Below are 21059 nucleotides of genomic sequence, written 5' to 3'. Positions count from 1 at the left end.
TACTTGTATAGAGTCCCGATCTCGCGAGAGTCCGACAGTGGGAAGATGACATTCGTCCTCCTTTTAGATTAGGAAAAATGGCACGGAGGGGGGGGGGGGGGATGGGGGGTTGCGGTTCTCTATTTAAAAGCCCATTAAAATTACGGATTAGTCCCTATCTGCTCCCACCTCCAATCTCTGTCTTGTCAGCTCCCTCTGTCCATATCCATGAAGTTTGAAACAGATCATTTTGGTTTCACTTTCTGTTAAGGATCATTTTGGTCTGTCGAGTGGCCTCTAGTGGTCACTGGTGGTACTTCACCTCAAAAAGGTGAGGAGGATTTAGGGGGCATTCAATCCCGGTCGCTATTTCCGCCAGCGGAAATATTGACACTAGCCTATTCAATGCTGCCGTTACCAACAGCATTGAAGTCCATTTCAGACAAAACAGATCCGACTGTAAAACAAGTCGGATCTGTTTTGTTGGAAACCGACACAGATTGTCGAATTCATGGCTGTTTTTCAACAATGGCCGTTCTGGAACACTAAATTCCGGCTGTCGATTTACAGTCCTACGGAAAGAAAACGGCCCATGATTCAGACTGTCGGGACGTTCTGACAGTCGGAATCCCACTGTATATAGCCTTTTTTATACAGTGATCCCCAAATCATTTTATCCCGCTCCTATGTTATTCTAAACTTATCAACTATGGCAACTTTTTTATGAGATGGTTGAAAAATGAGGTGCGCCTGTTATCAGTGCAGACAAGGGCTGTGAATGTCCCCCAGTGCGGCATTATGCATGTACTAAAGGAATACAGACAATTCATAACCGCAATCAAAATGAATGAATTCATATTCACAATGTAATGCTGGAATAACTGATATTAATTCATGTCTAGCACTCTGTAGTATGCTTATCCTTCATGGCAACAGATCTGTTAATGCACAAAGCAATTTCGACAAGCTGCCAACAACTCCTGGCCTATTTTGCTATACTCTGATAACTGTGGTTGCAGTGGTACATTTAGCCGTGGATCAAAAGACCAAAAATTTGGCTAAAGAACATGTTTTAGTCTTTGAAGAGAGAAGCTGACATGTAAGAATAAGAATGCTTTTTTTGTTGTGAGTGACCAGACGTTCTAAGTTAGATATAGAATACTGTACCTGAAATTACCAATGAATTATGGCCATGATTCTAATTGACTCGGTAAGCTGATAGTCATTGTAACACCGCCTCGGTGAATGCACGCCCCCCAGCGCAATTGGGATACGGTCATTTGGTCTACAGCATGATGGTCGACAGTCATTAGGTCGACACCATTAGGTCGACATGGGAAAAGGTCGCCATGGGTCTAGGTCGACATGGTTCTGGGTCGAAAGGTCATTAGTTCAACAGGTTGTAAGTTCGACAGGTCATTAGTTCGACAGTGTCTAGGTTGACAGTCAAAAGGACGACATGGGGTTTTTCACTGTTTTTTGAGCTGTTGACTGCCGAAGCAGCCTATAGAAGCTGGCCATATGCGCAGTACAGATGTTTGTACTGTGCATGCGCCAGTCCCGGCGCCTGTCATCAAAGGACAGGTGCCGGGGACCTGAAGGCAGCGGTGACAGGGGGAGGGGGGGGGGTCTGCCACCAGAGGCAGCCCCTCTCCCTGAAAAAGGTAGGAGCCGGCACTGCCCAAAAACACTTGCTTGAGTTGCTATCATTTTTCATTCTTAGCCTCCAGCACTTTCCTTCTGCGTATGGTCTTGCTGCAACATCTGCCTCTTCACTGGGGTCCAGAATGGCTTCCCCACTTTTTCATGTATTTCATGTAGATCACATTTTGTAGACGTCACACACCCTTGCTGCGACTTGGATCTGCCATTTAGTGGCTGCATGCATTTGTGCGATATAGGTGCATCTCATGATTAAATTGCTTTTGCAAAATCCCACCTAATTTAATTGAGCGTTAAGTTCCCATTTTTAAACCGCAAAACTGATCTTTCTCAAAGTTGATGCTGGAAATCCGCTTTTGTATATGCTGAGAGCAAAGGACATGTATAGCAACATACAGCCAGTGCTCTGATTTTTTATTTTATTTGGGTAAATAATAGTGTAAGCCAGTGGTTCCCAAACTTTTTTGATTCACGGCACCCTAGAGCATCAAAATATTTTCAAGGCACCCCTAAGTCAAATGTTTCTTATTGAGAAAGTCAGGAAAAAATATAATAGTAAGTACATTGTGTTTATATGTCACAGATATGTGGTGAGGGGCAGGATTTGCTCCTGTTTGTCCACATATGTTATGATTGGCTGCCACCAGCACTGGTTTTGCCTATACTTGCCTACCTTTAATTTCTCCTCTCCCGGAGCCCGGAGAGGAGTCTGTAGGCATCACGTGTGGGGGCGGGGCCTGATGTAGATGGCATCAAGCCCCGCCCCCCCAGCACTGGAACTCCCCCCCCCCGATTTGCAGGGCCTCGCGGAGGGACGGGACTAAATGGCGCTATTTCCATAGTTAGCCCCACCCTCCCGGGGAATAGCCACGAATCGCGGTAATTCAACAATGCGGCCGGGCAGCTGCAGGGGAGTTCCGGAGGGTGTGGCAGAATCCGGAAGGTTAGGCAACCCTGGTTTTGCCTATTACATTGCACATAACTAATATGAATTGATCCTCGTCCACCAACCCAAGGCACCCCTGTCAGTAGCGCATGAGTACCCAGAAAACCCCCCAGGAGTCTAAGGACCTTAGCCTTAAAGCTAAGGGTCCCCTCTTTCCATGGGTACAAGAATTTTAAAAATCGGCCCTTGGGAACAGGAGATATCTGACTTCAAAGTAGTGGTCCCCATCCAAGCCTGTTAATTGCTCTTCTCAGTCAGATATTTCAGGTTCTGTCTGACTTAGAGTTTTTTTGAGGATATATTCCAAAAGCTGGGACTCTTCCCCTTTGATGGACACTAGCAGCTTGTCTTTACTGTTCCCAGAACCAGAGACATCAGCCTTCCAGCAGCTGGTTACTGCTCCAGCTCCACACACCTGGTATGTAGTTTTATTTTCTCATTGGCAGATTGCTCTGCCTCCTGAACTCTGATCCCCTAGTACCCAATAGCATTTGGTAGGTGGGATTCTCTAGTTTTTAATTCCATTAAAATCTAAGAAATCTATTTCCGGGAACTGGAGATATCTGCAGTCAAGCAAGCTGTCCTCCCACCAGAAAATTATGAATAATAAGCCCACTCCACTATACACCCCTCCTCTTTATATTAAACATCCTGTATAACCCTGGAAGTTATGTATCAGGGCCCCTTAATTCAGCCCAATGCCCCCTTCTCCCACCCCATCTCCCACCATCTGTACAGTAAAGGGGTAATAAGTGGAAATTACTGATCCAGGCCCTACATGCTGAGCGGTTGATATAATACCCCCTACCACCCGCGGGACATCAAAGCTTCCCCCACACCTACCGCTGGAGGATCAGTAGGTGCCCCAATACATTGCTATGCCCAGGGGTCTACACTGTTGTTATATTTATATGTGTGTGTGTATATATAAATATATATATATTTATTATTATTATTTATATACATTTGGTCAATCTATAATACTTTAACTGACCCGGCATATACTGGGTCACCTAAGTGTCTATCTCCGTGCTTCGCCCCTATGGAAACCCCCTTCTGAAAATCCTGCGTTTGCCCCTGCCTGTCCCTGTAAGTGTCCTGAGGCACCACAGTGTGCCTAGGCACACAGGTTAGGAACCACTGGTGTAAGCACAAACACCTGTAGCAAACAGCATTACAGGATCAACTCCAATAGATGTGAGTTTGTGCACACAGTCCATCTGTGAATGTGTCCATCTGAGAAATCTGAGATCAGTGCGCAGCAGAAAAGTAGTCCTGGGACAGAGGAAAAATCATTCGCTAGTGGCCAACCATCAAATTATGGTACTTGTTTCATAGCACGGCGCCCCCGATTTTGATTGTATCCATCGGGTCGGAAAAATTGCGTCAATTTTTACATTGGAATCAATGTAAAATGGTCCCTGAGACCCGATTTTACATTTATTTCAATGTAAAAAGCCCCAAAACCCCCCATTTTAATACCAAAACCCCCCATCATGTTTGAAATGCCCCCCCCCCCCATTGTTAACGCCACCCCGCTATTGACGCCAACCCGAAGCGTGGCGAGCGCAGCGAGCCCGCGAGGGACGGCGGTACTCGTCCTCCGACCTTTTCATACCCCCACTATCCACGTCGGCGTGGAGTTGATTTTCTAAAGTGTGGCGAGCGCAGCGAGCCACCGAGCCCGAAGCGTGGCGAGCGCACACGCATAACTTCACAGGTATACGCGTCCCCTTGTGGGGCTCGCTGCGCTCGCCACACTTTATTAAATTGACTCCAAGCCGACGTGGATAGTAGGGGTATGAAAAGGTCGGAGGACGCGTACCGCCGCCCCTCGTGGGCTCGCTGCGCTCGTCAAGCTTCGGGTTGGCGTCAATAGCGGGGTGGCGTTAATAATGACGGGGGCATTAAACATACTTTACAACTATATTCAATGTGAAATTGGCCATATTGGCCCGTTTCACATTGTCACCTATGTAAAATCGCGTTGATCGCATCGCGGGCCATTATAATGGCCCGATACCAACGCGATCAACCCGATTTTCACTTTAAAAATAATTTAACATTAAAGTCTATGGAAAAATCGCGTTAATTGCGTCGGTCGCATCGCGGCCCCTTATTAAGGGCCGCGATCAACGCGATTTTCTCTTTCACCGCCAAATTAGCTGGTGATTGACAGAAAATCGGGTCCATCGCGTTGATTGTATGCCTTAAGAACCTTAAAGTTAAGGCATACAATCAACGAGATGGGCGCTGTGCTAGGAAACAAGTACCCAAATTATTATTCCAGCCTAGCGAGCAGATCTGAATCAGGCCCTTAATGTATAAGAAACAACAAAATAACAAATACATCCGAAACAATAAGAGAGAAGACGATCATGACTGCAGGAGGCGGAGTGGGGAAGTTAGCAATGTACAGCGTCCGCTCCCTCTGCTGCAGACATATATACAGGGACTTTGCTCTTGTCTGGGAGGATAAACCTGGCCCAGTTGTACTGAATGTGCACACATATACATTTCTATTGGATTGAAGGATATAACATGTCAGCGGCACCTGGAAGCTTCTTCTTTCCTTTCATCGTCTTTTAAATACTTCCAGGACTTTTAACTGCTGTCTAGAAATCAAAGTACATTCTGAACCTTTTTTTTTTTATTTGCAGAGAAAACAACAATTGCTAGATTAGACAATGCTATTCTAGAAGGTTTGGCGTGCTGTCAGCAGGGAGGTGTGCCAGGAGAAGCAGACATTTCGATTACAGATATATTAAGTACCTGTGATATAAAGCACTCACATTGCAGGCAAGGATAGAGTTACGGTGACTGAGATTGTATACATGTAATGAGTGTCATATATATATATATATATATATATATATATGTACACACACACACACGCACATACATACATATACACACACACGGCCATAACGAGAGTGGGAGGGACAGCAGGGGGTGGAGCGATCCCAGCCGTATCTACCCTCAGCCGCATGCCGCTCCCACCCGTCGCTGGGGTTTATTTAGTAAGACAGGAGTACTATTAAAGATGGGATATTGTCCATAGAAACCAATCAGAATCTAATTCTTATTTATTTAGCACCTTCTATAAAATAATAGCTAGAATTGGATTGGTTGCCTATAGCAACATCCCATCTTAAATAGAACTCCCATCTTAGTAAATAAACCTCTCTGTGGGGTGAATTTATGAAGCTTGGAGAAGTGTTATCTATCCCCATAAAGAACGTTATGAGCAAGGTGATAATGGTTCAGCCAATCAGCTACAATATGTAAATTGACAGGTAAGAGCTGATTGGCTGAACCATTATCACCTTGCTCATAACGTTCTTTATGGGGATAGATAACACTTCTCCAAGCTTCATAAATTCACCCCTCAGTCTTTTCTCCAAGTGCTGTGGAGTGTCTGTAAGATGCTCTGAGAAGCAGCTAGTAAGCTGAGTTAATGGAATGGACCCGCCTGTCCATCCCGGGGTTGATTAGTTATGAGGCCATGTGCTCAGTCCAGGGGGGCAGGTAAAGCACAGGGGCATTTGCACCCCATCATAATACTATTGTCCTGCACTGAATTTAAGCAAAATGTTTTACACCAGTGTTCTGGACCAGGGGAGCATCTAATAATAAATATCCATAATTGTTTTGATGAAATAAGCCCCGTCTTCAGGGCATTTCTTATCTTTAATTACTATATGTATACATATTTACTTAGTAGGGCAGCTTACATGGGCAGTATATGCATGTTCTACACATATACACTGCATTCAAGATGGTACATTTCAGACGGTTCTAATGCAAACATGCCTCCCCCCGACAAGTGTTGCCCCTAGGCATGAGCCTCACGTGCCTAATGAGACATTCCCCACCGGGAACGTGGAGAGATAACAAGCCACAGCCTCTGCATTGTAAACATAGAAACATAGAATTTGACGGCAGATAAGAACCACTTGGCCCATCTAGTCTGCCCTTTTTTTTTAAACATGTTACCTCAAACCATATTTGATCCTTATTTTTTTGTAAGGATATCAATATGCTTATCCCAAGCATGTTTAAATTGTACTACTGTATTTGCGTCTACCACCTCTGTTGGGAGGCTATTCCACTTATCTACTACTCTTTCTGTGAAAAAATTCTTCCTCACATTTCCCCTGAATCATCCTCCCTCTAGTTTCAGTGCATGTCCTCGTGTTCTGTTGCTCCTCTTCCTGCGAAGAATGTCTCCCACCTGTACCTTGTTAAAGCCCTTGATATATTTGAAAGTTTCTATCATGTCCCCCCTTTCCCTTCTCTGCTCTAAAGTATACGTGTAGACTCATTTGCACACAAGTGTCACATGTCTATTAATCAGTGCAGTCTCATGAAGCGTTTTTGTCTCCTTGCAATGCGACTAAGATGCAGGCTTGAGCGAAAAAAAATAAAGAGACGCTCAGCACAAGTCAAGTCGCACAGGATCGGCTTCATACTGTGTTCTGTAACTAGGTTTATAATTATTTTAATACTTATGTAATTTACATTTATCCGAAATGCTCTAGACCACAAGGAGTTTGGATAAGGGATTTTTCTGTTTTTTGGAATATTTTTTTTTTTTTAAAAAACATACCAGGTACGTATGGTCCTCCGGCATCCACGGCGGCCTTCAGGATCCTCTTCAGCGGTCCCAGGGGTACATTGCGCGAGTGCACGCGCACGGCGGTGACGTCACCGCCGTGCCCGCTATGTCACTGGCACAATGCACCCCTGGGACCGGAGATGCAACTGAAGACTCTCCTGGAGCCTGCCGTGGACACCGGGGGACAAGGGAAGTATGAAAAAAGGGGCAGGGGGGGGGGGACCAGAAATATTCTGAAAAAACATTTGGTTTTTGGATATATGGATTAGGGATACTCAACCTGTATTATAATATGTAACATAATAAATTTCCCATAGCTTCAGTTTGTGGCTGCCATCACAGTGTATAGGTGACAGGACAATGGTGATCAGCAACACGTCAGCGTCCAGACATGATAAAGAAATAGGTTTCAGAGGTGTGATTCAGAACCTAAACACAGAGCTGCGAGCTGTCAGACACCAACATGTACATTTACTAATCTGCTTTCATACTTACATTTCCGTTACTAGCTTTCAATGGTAACGTCAACAATTTGCTCTAGAGACTTTCGCAAGGCTCGGGAAAATGACACTAGTTTAAGACCGACTTGAAAGATGGTGGGTATCATTATGAGAGCCAAGCACATATCTGAGAATTTTAGGTCAAGTGCCAAGTATGCGGTTAATGCTGCAGAAACACAGCTGGATTAAGCCTTTTGGTAATGAGTGGATTCGGATTTGGTGGTGTGAAATTGCAGTGTATTTTTAATAGAAGAACAAAGATGTGACATATTTGTCTGAACGCCTCCAGTTGCGATCTAGACGTCTTGTGCTTCAAAATGAACACGCGGAAGCCTGACAGACTTCACTGAGGTTTCCAACAAGGGCTTAGTAGTCAAGTGATTGTTACTTTCAAAGGGGGGGCTGTCACAATGAATTAAGGAGGGGTTCCACCTTCGCACAACACATTTCATATGTAACTTTTACTTAGAACATAGTTTAGAGCAGGCATGTCCTAACTGTGGCCCTCCGGCTGTTGTGAAACTACACATCCCAGCATGCCTTTCCATAGTTTTAGCATTCCCTAATAGCAAAACTGTTTCAAGGCATGATGGGATGTGTTTCACAACAGCTGGAGGGCCACAGTTTGGACATGCCTGGTTTAGAATGTTTTTTTTGTTATTGTCTGTGTTTTTCAGCAACGTTTGTATATCATCTAAAGGCATTCATTGTGCTGCCCCTTACCTACGACACAAAGGCCAAAGGCAGAAGGTGTCTGTGTATGCGCAGGTCGCGTTTTGTTTGGACAAAAGGACTACAAATTTAGACAACAGGGGTGAGATGATATAAAGACTTGTGTGAAGAGCATCGAAGGAACAAATCAGTCTGAAAACTGCATTTGGTAAAAGTTACAGAGGGCACCTATGTAATCAAAGCATTAACCCATTGAACGCCAAGGAAATTTGGCAAAATCGGTGTGAGAAACGCCAAGAAAACCGGGACTTTATTAACCCTTTGAGTGCCAACGTTGGCGCGAGAGACCCTAAAGAATATACGTTAAAAAATGCCAGCGCCGCTCACAACAACTGTTCCTTTTTTTGGGGTGCAAAATTTTATTAAACTACAATGAATTGACCTGGCTGTATTTTTATTCATTAATACTAAAAGAAGATTCGCCGTGAGCGACGCTGGCATTTTTAGCGGATATATTGAGGATGGTTCACAGCAACGTTGACACTCAAAGGGCTATTTCACACGCTCCGGCTCCTGCCGGGCGGCGAAACCCCGCACGGCCAAGAAACCGTCCCGCACTCAGGAGCTTAGAATGGTGGGGATGGCCACAGCCCGGAAGACGTCCCTCCCAGTGGTGGGATCCGTCTGCAACCGGGCGGCCGGGCCGTGGCTGCCCCGTGTGAATGGACACAATTGTGTCCATTATTAACTACAGTGTGCGGCATGTCTTTTCGCCGCGCGGGGTCTCACTGTCCGGCAGGAGCCGGAGCGTGTGAAATAGCCCAAAGGGTTGACAGTACCTGAAAATGGAAAGTATTTAATAATTTAGATTCTGTATTGTAGCAGGATTTCCTTTTCACATGGAGATAAAAGAGGCGCATAAAGATTTATTACTAGTTCATAAATTAAGCCCAATACCAATAACGCATCAGGGAGAAGGATACACAATTAATTACAAACTGTTCCTTCTATATAAACAAACTTTTGTGGGGGTAGATATCAAGTCCATTGTAAAGTAATAAACTGTTTCCAATCCATTTTTTTTTTTAATCTTAACCCTGTAAATGTTAGTTGATTGAGGGTTAAATGATAATTTTTCCCCTATACTCTGTATATGACAGAAGATGTGTTCTACAAGGTACTGTAGAAATAAAACCCAAACCATCTCTCCGAGTTGAATATATTTGTCCTCTTGACGTCTGGGAGAAGCTTAGCAATTCTTCAGCGTACCATGAAAAAGGAAACAGTCGTCAAATAGCATATTGTTCTGAAACAGCATTTTCCCATTTCACAGTCTAGTAAACTCACCCCATGTGACGGGTAGGAGATCCAGCCCAGCTCCCCTTGAATTGCTTTTGAATCCAACAGATTAACTACAAAAGAAGAGAAAATAAAAATAAATAAGGAGGATGGAATGAGATATCAGTCTGTGTCCAGTTAACCTACAAGGCGGTGTTTATTTGTCATCCCACAAACGGATTCCTTTATTCAGGTGGTCTTGTGGGTCAGAACAAGGAACAGACAATTCAAACAGCCGGATTTATTTACGCTAAGACAACAGCGCTACAAAGGACTCGGGAGTTCTGAAAACAAACAGTCAACGTCTTCTAGGGAGGAATCTTAGCCTAAATTATTAACAGATAAGGAGGGTAAAACTATTAATTAGATAAACCATGAAGTTCTCTTTTAAGCATGTCTTGTACCCTATCCAGGGGTCTTAAAGCACATTTGATATATCATTCCTTCACTGACCTAACATTATTGGCAGAATGGGAAGACTGGAACGCAATGTCCAACAAAATACTTCAAGTGTTTATACCTTGATGATAACTTAGATAATGTTGGGCCCTGCTCAATAAGAATTTACCCAGTGCCTACTGCCATAATGGGTGATAATAATGGCAACCTTAGTTTGTATTTTATTGTTGTTTTGAACTTCTAATGCATCTTTCTATCTGTCTGTCTGTCAATCTACCTAAAGCTGAAGAGTGACAACAAGGATGTCATCACGTTGGCATGTAATAATAATGACAGTTGGTAAGAACTCTGACCCTACCATTGGTGTCATAGATGCAGTGGCGGTTTTTACCTATGGAGCCCCCCCCTCCCCCCAGGTAAAATCTGCCACTCAGTCTGCGAGACTGCTCTGGCTTCACTGGGACTGGCAGTGACTCCTATTGGAAGTCCGACCTGCCAGTCACTCAAGGCAGTCCCATTGGGAGGTGTTACCTCCCTCCGGGATGCCTCTCTATGCACAGCTGTGGGACAGCCCCAGAAATGGGTTCTGAGCATGTCTGCTGAGTAATCTGTCAGAACCCTGACATCAGCGACGATAGATTTATCCAGCAAACTGCATATTAATTGCAGGGCAGCGCATTGATATCGCTATGGCCCCTTCATATGGAGCGATGAAGGGGCATTGTCTACAAGAATGGAAAAGGCTACACAGGGATGCATACACCACATACTGTACAGAACGAAAAAACACTCTGGACCTGATTCTGATGTATGAGGCACCAGAAGGGTAGACAAGTCTCCCAACATCTCTTCCCAAACCAGCTACCCATTTTGCGAGTTCTTGCTGGATTGCATCATCCTGGCCACTGCCCCCTCGCCTCTATCCCAGCCTCCTGTGACTTGCGTGCGTGGGTTGTATTCATAATAAAAGTCTGTGTGAATTGACAGGGGCGAGGAACAACTGCCTAAGACGGGGCCTGGGCCAGAACAACCTGCCAACAGTTGACAATATCTTTCAGAGACTGTAACATGGGGATAACCACAATTTGAGGGGAAGCAGAATAAAGCATAAATCCAGGAACTTCACATTGTTTTAAAATGGGTGGAATTCATACTAAGGAACCAGCATACAGTCCCATCGCCCATATTTCTGCGGTGTGTTTGGAAAGAATTACATTTTCTTATTTAACGAACATCTACACTTAAAGGACTGGATTCTGACTGTCACTGTGCCGTGACTTTTGCTGCAGTCCAGTCTGTATGGTAATACCTGTAAAGGCTCTTCCCATGTTATACATCCATGGGTCCGTATGTGCAAGACCTGAGATACCCAATATCAGCATCATTAGATGATGAAATGCCGTTTGTGCACCAAATAATCTTCTACTAGCATTATGGCAGGTGTAGATTCTCCAAAGTATGGCCCACGAGACTCCCATGATACTCTCAAAAAAGCAGACCAATTCCATACATGTCACCTCTTTATTGCTGCCCAGGAATTGCCTTGTACATTTTGAAATATGTAATAGCCTCTGAATGTAATAGCCTCCGAGTTTGGAGGCCGTGCGGGATGACGGCCCAACTCTGAGGTATTTTTTAAAGGGGCAGTCATTTACAGGGAATGATTTTGCCTTGTAAATGACTGCCCCCGCACTGCATCCTGCGCTGCCTCCGTACTCGGAGGCTATTACTTTTGGCCTCTTGTGTCTACAATTGCAACTGTGACTTTCTGCGTGGAGTCTGAACACAAACACAGACATGGACATATTCAAAAGAAACGAAATCGCTCCCTTTGTGCGATAACAGCAGTGAGTTAGGCCCCATATGAAAAAAGAACATGAGAATTCTAGACTTTTATTGAATATTAAACATTATCTTTTAAAAAAAATATAAACAATAACAAAAAAATGTATTTGCTATACTATAAACATGCTAATATACAGCTGATGGGTATTAGGCTTGTCACCCATTGGCGTCAAACATATCTGCCTTACAGTTTTTAATGGCAATAAAAGCCGCACCTTCTTGAAACTCAGAGCCCAAGAGAATTAAATAGACAAAGGGGGGTATTCAATATGGTATCCCATCTGTTGGAACGTCCCGACAGTCAGAATAACGGCCCTTTTTCGTTTGATCCGACAGTACATCGAAGGTCGGTATTCAATGTTGTCGGAAAACGGCTGTGAATTTGACAATCCGTGTCCGTTTCCGACAAAACGGATCTGACCTCTCGGGAAATATCGGCACTTATCTATTCAATACCCCCCTAAGTTTCTTCTTAAGAAATCCAACAAGAAGTATTAAATTCAGTAAATTGTGCTTACCTACCATACCGTATATACTCGAGTATAAGCCGATCCGAATATAAGCCGAGGCACCTAATTTTACCTAAAAAAACTGGGAAAACTTAGTGACCCGAGTATAAGCCGAGGGTGGAAAATGCAGCAGCTACTGGTAAAGTCCCCTGTATAATAATACAAGGACACCACAGGCTGCTCCCCCTACATAATACAAGGACACCACAGGCTGCTCCCCCTACATAATAACAGGACACCACAGGCTGCTGCCCCTACATAATAACAGGACACCACAGGCTGCTCCCCCTACATAATAACAGGACACCTCAGGCTTCTCCCCCTGCATGGGACACCACAGGCATTGTTCAATCCAGCGCACGGTGCAGTGTAAATGGGTGACCCGGGTCACAGCAACCCGGGGCCCATTCTCACCAATGACATAGCCAGCACTGAGAGATGATCCCATCTCCAAGCACTGGCTCCAAACCCACATTACATGACAGCAACCACCTGGCATTAATGTCAATAGGGACACTGGTGTAAAACGCCACAAGCCTTTTAGCCTCACTTAAAGTGTGACTGACCTCCATCCCCTGTACTGGGGGGTTGCAGCTGCCGCGCTGTCTGGCTCCACAGAGAGGCGGGGGGAGGAGGGTGCACAGCCGCCGCTGTCCTCCTGGTGTGTCCGCCGCTGCCCTGCTCGCCGCTGCCGCTGCCCTGGTCGCAGTGCTCAAGAGGGAGGTAGAGGGTGCCGCTGACAGGCTCCACGTGGGGAGGGGGGTGCGCGGCGGCAGCCGCTGACTTCGTCGCGCCGATGCCGTCCTCTGCTCTGTAATGGCCAGGCCTCCTGCACCATACATGTCCTCAATGCAGGAGGCCGGCGGCCATGTTTCTGTAGCCGCGGCCATCTTCCCTAAGCCGCGGCTACAGTATTAAAGCCACTGACTCGAGTATAAGCCGAGTGGGGGTTTTTCAGCAAATAAAAAGGGCTGAAAAACTCGGCTTATACTCGAGTATATACGGTACTTAGGTTCTAGTTATACTGGTAAACCCAAGGGCAGACTGGCAATCTGGCAATTCTGGAAAATGCCAGAAGGGCCAAAGGCCAGATGGGCTGGTCCGACAGTGTTGAGGCGTGACTGAGCAGTTCAGTCTGCATGCTAGGTATGGGGGAACCTGACCAGAGGCCATGTCCCTTTACTCAAAGCATGTCTTTCAAGGCTAAACCACACCCCCTTTTATCACTCCCCAAAACCATAGGTGTTAACACTAGTTATCAGTGGTGGCCTTAGGGGTGGGGCTGCAGCACAGACCAAAATTCAAATAGGGGAGCAACACCAACTGCCAGTGAGTCTATTTGGAATGGCAGTTGGTGTGACTCCCCTATTAAAATTGAAACTGTGCAGCAGCCCCTACACTGGAGCCGCCACTGATGGTTACCGCAAAATATCAAACATGGCTGTTTCTGACATACGTTGAGATTGTTGTTTTCTTGAGTTGCTGGGTAACTGCCCTCACAGGGGAATAAAGTTAACTAGGACATGTCTGAAATATGGTATTGTTTGTGGAAAATATGGACAATCGTTGACTTTCCTCCCAGTGGGTGAAGGAGATATTAGACCACATGTTCTCAAACTCGGTCCTCAGGACCACACACATTGCACGTTTTGCAGGTCTCTTCTCAGAATTACAAGTGAAATAATTATCTCCACCTGTGGATCTTTTAAAATGTATCAATGAGTAATGAATGCACCTGTGCACCTGCCGGGTGACCTGTGAACTGTGTTGAGTCCTGCGGACCAAGTTTGAGAACCCCTGTATTAGACCATTACATACTGTATGCTTAACTTAATATAATCAGGCAAAAGATAAAATAATATATTATAGTAAATATCATCTTTACCATAGAAAGTAAAAACAATTACATCCTTTTGCTAAAATAAACTTTTTCCTGTGTGTTTCCATTTAAAGTCCTGAGGTTCTGTAGACACAGGAATGAAACAAGTGATTTACTTGTTCAATAATCTCTAAACACAAATATCTGAAACAAACAGGAAAATCAATAATATCCCGGTATCAGTAGCGCTGCTCAGCGAGGGTACAGAACAACAATCATTCAGATAAAACACACACAATCCCCCCTCCTTTGTCAGAGGAATCAATGGCTGGGCTCATTTCCATTAGTGGGACATGTAGGCTGTGTATACAATCAATATACATCATGAGGGGAGCGAACGGAAAGAGAGGAGACTTTACCACTTATCACACAGCTGCCATACTGAGCCCGCTGACGTCTTATTCGCTGTGCTTTCTATACACGCGCTGTTTCCTCAGCCAGAACACATCCAGACATCTATTTACCTTGTAGGATCAATTCCACTTTCATCCCAAAAAGGCAAAGCGCATATGTTCAGATAACCTAGATTTATAAATGAGCGGCGCTGTCTTGCTGATCATGTAAAGTATTTTGTCAATTACAGTAGTACAACCGAAATTTTACAAATTGATTTGCCGGCCCACTGTATTAAAAATACTGTATAGAGCACCCATTTCAATTGATTTACTGAGCAGCTTGCAAAGCTGTATGCGATCCTGCCGCCCGGGGAGGTTCCAGGCGGTTCAGGGGAGATTGTATGCAGCTTCTCCCCTCGGAGAAGAATTGTGCTAATGTCATTAGAAATTCCGACATACTGTACAAATGCAATCATCATAACAACATTATCACATTTTCATTAGACTGTATCAAAGGTCTTTGGTCAGGACCACTCTGAAGCTGCACTGGCATACCCTCCAACTGTACCGAATTAGCCGGTACAGTAATGGTCTGTACCGGCTAAATCTAACTGTACCGATTGTACCAGTTTTTGATAGGCGGCTCCTCCGTTCTCTGGGAATTGTAGTTTTGTACTGTTACACTGCCGCCTGCTCTTCGGGGAGTGTGAGTGGCCTGCCAAGATTACATTTCCTGGGGTGCACCGCAGGGGCACTCAGTGGGTCCTCCTCCCCCTGCTCAGTGATTCCTCCCTGGAACCCCTACACCTCGTCTCAGTTCCCGGGGGAAGGCAAAGCGAGTGCACACCACACAGCACAGGCGCCGCAGTTACAGGAATTGAGGTGATGGGCGGCTGAGGAGGCCCCAGGGGGGACAGAAAGTGGGTGAGTGCCGCTAACAGGATACCCAGCTCACCCTGGGGCCCCAGGTATATGATGTGATCTGACACCAATACACATTCGGAAAGTGGACTTGGTCACACCCCCATTTCCCTTGACCATGCCCATTTGGTCACTCTCCCTTTCCGAATGTGCACCGGTTTCTGACCTTCAGATTTTGGAGGGTATGCACTAGATATCACACATGGCAGATGCGATAATCTGTTGTAATGTGTGCATGCCGGAACCTTCTTTGTGCAAGACAAAAAGCTGGTCATGCTTAGAAGGCATCCTAACCAAGGCTCTCTCTATAGGGACATAGTCATAGAGGTAAGTGACCAGTTTAGTTTAATACTACTGCCTAAACTACAAGCTGTTGCCATGACTATCCTTCCCGCACTCAGGACAAGAGTAGGCTTGGTGTTCACAGCATGTGGGGCTGCTTTCGGTTAGGCCAGGTACACACCAGAACAATGTGCTCCCACCCGATCCAATACACACTAGGTGATATAATGAGCGATATCACTCATTTTGGTACTTTGGGTAATTTGAAACGGCCATCTGGTAGAGAATACACATACTGGGCCAGATGCACAAAAGTGGGTATTTACAGTTAGTCAAAGGTATGAGGGCCCTGCTCTCAAGCACCTTCAGTCACATCATATTACTAAAAAGACACATTTTCTGCAAAACAGACCCAATGCTAGCAGTCTCACCAGACCTGGTTCACCAAGAGGAGCTTGCAGCAATAATGCGTCAATACATCTCGCTTGTGGATCAGGCATGATCTGGGAGGATATGTCCTATGGCCTCTAATATCTCAATCTTCTTTCTCAAACCTTCTCAAGAAGAGAACTGTTCCACACAGCTACTGCTAATCCCATTATTTCTATCACTATATTCAATGTACAAGATGATGAAAGCTTCAATCTTGTAGTTGGTTTGATAAATCTTCCCCTGGGAAGTGTGAAGACATTTACAACTCCATGAGCACACAACTGTGCGCACAGTGCTGTAACCATAACAACCAATTACAGGGGCGTGACTTGATATTTCTAGGCCCCATAACAAAAGTATGTAAGGGCCCTTATGTATCAACCCCTCTCTGCTCTGGGCCCCATTGCAGCGGCACTCCCTGCACTTATGGTAGTAATGCCCTTGACCAATCATATTGTCTCTGGCATTGTTCTAATGCAGCGCAGAAAATGTGAGCATACTGTATAACCGCCAAGATGATACATTTGTCTCTCTACATAAAGACATCAGCTACAATTCAGTATCTATGTTCTCTCCTGGTACATAATTGTCTATACCTCATAGTGGATATTACTTGTCATATAAATTGTGAGTATTTTTTTTAAGTATCAATAAAAGTTAATACTATTAATAATTCCAAGCATGTAAACATGGGTCTAAACTTCAAATATTCTTTAGATGCCAGACCAGCTTGAAATGCGGTATGCTAATGCAGCCAAAATGAGCAACAAGGGATATTGTGACATAAACAGCAGCACATTTCTCATTCTCTGTTGTGGTTTACAAGATGTTTATAAAATCAGCAGCTAAATACTGTTTAGCCCTACATTTCATAGAAGCAGGGAACCATGATTGCATTATCCAAAGTTTGTTATAACACAGAGTAATAAATGCACAACACAAATCTATCAGACAGTTCTGTGGCAAATTCAAGTTCATAGGAAACTGCCCCCATACACTAGTCTGATTTGGCCACATATCATCTGATTCTGACGGATTGGGACGAGAAATAGGGTGTTGGAGGTCAGACCTGATTTACGTCGAACCTCCGACTCGGTCCCTCTCCTTGGAACGGGTCACATGCGATACATCACATGTCAAATGGCCGCATGTGATTCTGCTACCTGGGAAGGTCTGGGGCAGCTCAAGGGGGATCGGCTGGCCATACACTGCAGGGGGGATTCGCAGTAGCGTATGACCACCTTTACAGTTGATAATGCTCCTCCCGGAGGCAGGAGAGAGATTTGAGATTCAAGGGGCAGATGTAGTAATCCTGGTAAAATGACAAAGTAGTGATAAAGTGGAAGGTGATAAGGCACCAGCAAATCAACACCTTCCCCTTTATAACCGCTTTATCACTTCACAGACCTAATACATTTGCCCCTCAGTAACCTCCAAGATGTTCCAGGAGAGTAAATAATGCTCATTTACCATTATGTTATCTTCTTGTCCTCTACAAGGTTGAATACCGACATCTGAACTCTGACTAAAAATAATATTTCCAATAATAATTCAGACATACTCAGTGGAGGCCATTGTCTGAGGCCTACTGCACAATCTACTACCAACCATTTGTATGGCCTTAGAAGGATTCCGCAATACTTTACAAAGTACATAAGCTTAAACAGTACACACAAAATAAGAAGAAACAACATGCGGAAGATGTAAAGAATAAACATTGCAGGGCATGGATTACGGCTGTGGAGATGTTGTTACATGTGCCGTCACAGTACCCACAGAGGTAGCGCTGTCTGTTGAGACTTAATGGCTCCCGAAAATCATGCCTGACCCCTCCCCCCCCCTTGCCCGGAATGGCGGCAGCCTCCCTCTCGGGGGGTCTGTGGGGACCAGATGACGCAAATTGTGTCATCATGTAATGACTGTAATACCAGTATTACACAGCGGCTACATGGCAATGATGATGCAATAGTATTGGCCACGCCCACTCGTTCACATATTTGCATAGCCCCGGAGAGGGCAGCCTCAAAGTCGGCAACCCTGGTATAAGCTAAATATTAATCTGACGGTATGTTAATATTATTTTGTACACGTGCCTAGTACCTTAAGTATGACATTTTTAATACAGCAACATTTATTTATAGTCAACTGTAACATTATTCATTTTTAAGAAAGCGTAATAAGGATGCATTTTATAGCTACTTCCTAATCTGGGTCCCAGGTTAGGAATTTTAGAAATGGGATATACTGTATTCCCTTTAAAATACAGGCTGTTATTGAAGAGAAGCTCCCGTTAGTATTAGATCTTCAATAGTTTTTCAACGCAAGGCAGCAGCTCCAAGCAAAATACTTCTTAAGGACTTATCACAATGCACTAAGCACTGTTCAGACACTGCAGAGACAGCCAATAATAGCAACACATTGAAGTCTGTATTGTTAGTGCTGATCAAGACCATTTTTTTCCCATAAGGGTGTGTTTAGTCAATGGCAAACTGTCAGCTACGGAACACAAACCAATGCATTTTTGGCCGAATGTCTGTTTACTTTTTGAATCTTTTCTTTTTTCTGACCTGAAATTACAGTAATATAAAATTGCAATATAAAGATGTATCGGGTATCCCCTTTCCCATTACATAATGTAAGCAGAAGAAATAATTGGCTGACTACTATAATGGGTGTTTTTCTAGAATGAAAATCATTTTCTTCAGCTTTTACCAATGTAACAAATCTTTCACACGACTACGGTAAAACTAGAATTAAGCCCTGATCATTGTAATTAGCAGGTATATTTCTATTTCTGTGAATTTAATTGCCTGTGTTTTCAATATTTCATTTCCTAGAAACACTCTATCTAGATTTGCAACTGAAAAGAGACCACTTACTCCATCAAATTAAAACAATGCTTTCTATGTACTATATTAGTACTTAGCTCATCTGCTAGGCCATTATTGGAGGAGGCAGGATCTAGGAGGGTTCCCTGGAATCACGGAGAGCTTCTGGAAATTCAGGAGTCACCTAGACATTCTGGGACACTGGCACATCTATAATAGAGGGTATACATATACTTACAGCTAGAGCCATCCTCAACTAGCCCGATAATAGGATTAAGTAAACCAGAGCTGTCGGACTTAATCCTCTACTAATCCCCTTCTGTATTGTTCTATGTATTGTATTGCAGCTGAGAACAATAGATTATAATAAGCCTTGATGAGCCACCATCGCTCTCCAGAGAAGGCTAGTTGAAGAAGGCTCAATCTGTAACTCTCCAATGTTTTGCAGCAGCCAGCACTACAGACAAAAAACACCTGGAATATCATGTGACTGCCATGTGTAGTGTGCGATGCACACTACACATTATTAATCAATAATAGAGGTTCTTAGTATATTCATTGGCCAATAAATATTTGCTACCACCCAGCATCAAGGTGACCACGTATCTCTGGTGGGTCCCTAATGCTAAGTTTGAATCTGGGGTGCGGGTCCCCCAAAAAAGCCGGCAAAAGCCAGTCACCACAGGACAGCACACAAGTGAAAAAATAGGGACCAAACCGGTAAAAAAAACAAAAACATTCAGATCAGGTAGGCAGGGTGCTACTCTAACTTGAAGGATTCCCAACCTTCAGGTGTAGCGTAACACTCCGCCCACTTGATCTGAATGTTTTACCAGTTTGGTCCTTGGTATCCACAGACTGCAAACTGAAGGCACAATGAAGGTAAAAATGTACAAAGCTTGCTAGTCTTAAGGCCCATACACACTAGTTTTGTTAGTCTGAAAGCCGCTCAAAACAGCTACTTTGATCGGCTTTCAGCTCAAAGCCTCCCAGTGTGTAGGCCCCGGGGATGAGTGCTGCGCACTCCCGCATCATCGCCGGGAAAACCGTTCATCTGCTGGTAATAGCAGCAAATGAGCACCTTTGAGGACAAGCGCTATGCCAAGCTGTCCCCCCTCCCCGCTGGCGGCACTGGGCAGGGGGATAGCAGCTCAGTGTGTATGCTGTCCATACACGCTGGGCATAGTCACCCAGTGTGTATGGACCTTTAGGGATCTATTTAGGATGTGGCTCCCCTTGGGTTGTTGTGGCTGAGTTGCCTTGGGGTGGTACACCATAACATTTATTTAGCACTATTTATTTTCCACTAATATTTCCAGCACTCTCAGTTTTGTAACACCTTTTAATCCCTAGGTTCTGCTTCCTTCTTAGTATCACACTAACACCTTGCTGCTCATTGTAAGCTCTCACGAGCAGAGCCCTCTCTCTTCATGTGCCTTTCTTAGAATATATAAACCACTGCCACCCTGATGATTGTTTCAGTGTCCTTTCCCCTGATGCAACTATCCATATTAACCATGTACTTGTCCTAAATTGTCTTGTAATGTAATTTGGGTACTTATGTATTATCTGGGCTCCCATGTTAAATGCACCCCATTTTTTCATACCCCTATTATCCAACTACGCATGGAGTTGATTTTATATAGTGTGGCGAGCGCAGCGAGCCACCGTGCCCGAAGCGTGGCGAGCGCAGCGAGCCCCGTGAGGGGACGCGGTCTCATAGGAAAAACGGGAGCCCAGATATTACATAAGTACCGTAATTCGTTATGTGTTTTTGCTCATAACTATGCTCTGTAAAGCACTCCGTAATTTGTGTGCGCTATAAAAGAAACTGTTAATAAATAAATAAATTGGTGACTCGCTTTTGCTGGCTTTTTGGGGGGTCCCGCACTCCAGATTCCAACTATGTATTAG

General features: G+C 44.5%; 1 protein-coding gene across 2 annotated transcripts in view; it reads right to left on the bottom strand.

The window, feature by feature from the left end:
• The window catches only part of EPHA3 (EPH receptor A3), a 351028-nt gene that overhangs the window by 295111 nt on the left and 34858 nt on the right, over positions 1 to 21059 (bottom strand). For both annotated transcript variants that reach the window (XM_083171936.1, XM_083171937.1), the window contains exon 2: positions 9725 to 9789. In XM_083171936.1, the coding sequence (XP_083028062.1) occupies positions 9725 to 9789 (65 nt within the window). The remainder of the gene's footprint in view (positions 1 to 9724; positions 9790 to 21059) is intronic.

The sequence above is a fragment of the Crinia signifera genome, chromosome 2 (genome assembly GCF_055691185.1).
Source record: "Crinia signifera chromosome 2, ASM5569118v1, whole genome shotgun sequence".
Classification (NCBI taxonomy): domain Eukaryota; kingdom Metazoa; phylum Chordata; class Amphibia; order Anura; family Myobatrachidae; genus Crinia; species Crinia signifera.
The sequence above is the reverse complement of the archived record's forward strand: the minus strand, read 5'-3'. Positions and strand labels throughout refer to the sequence as shown.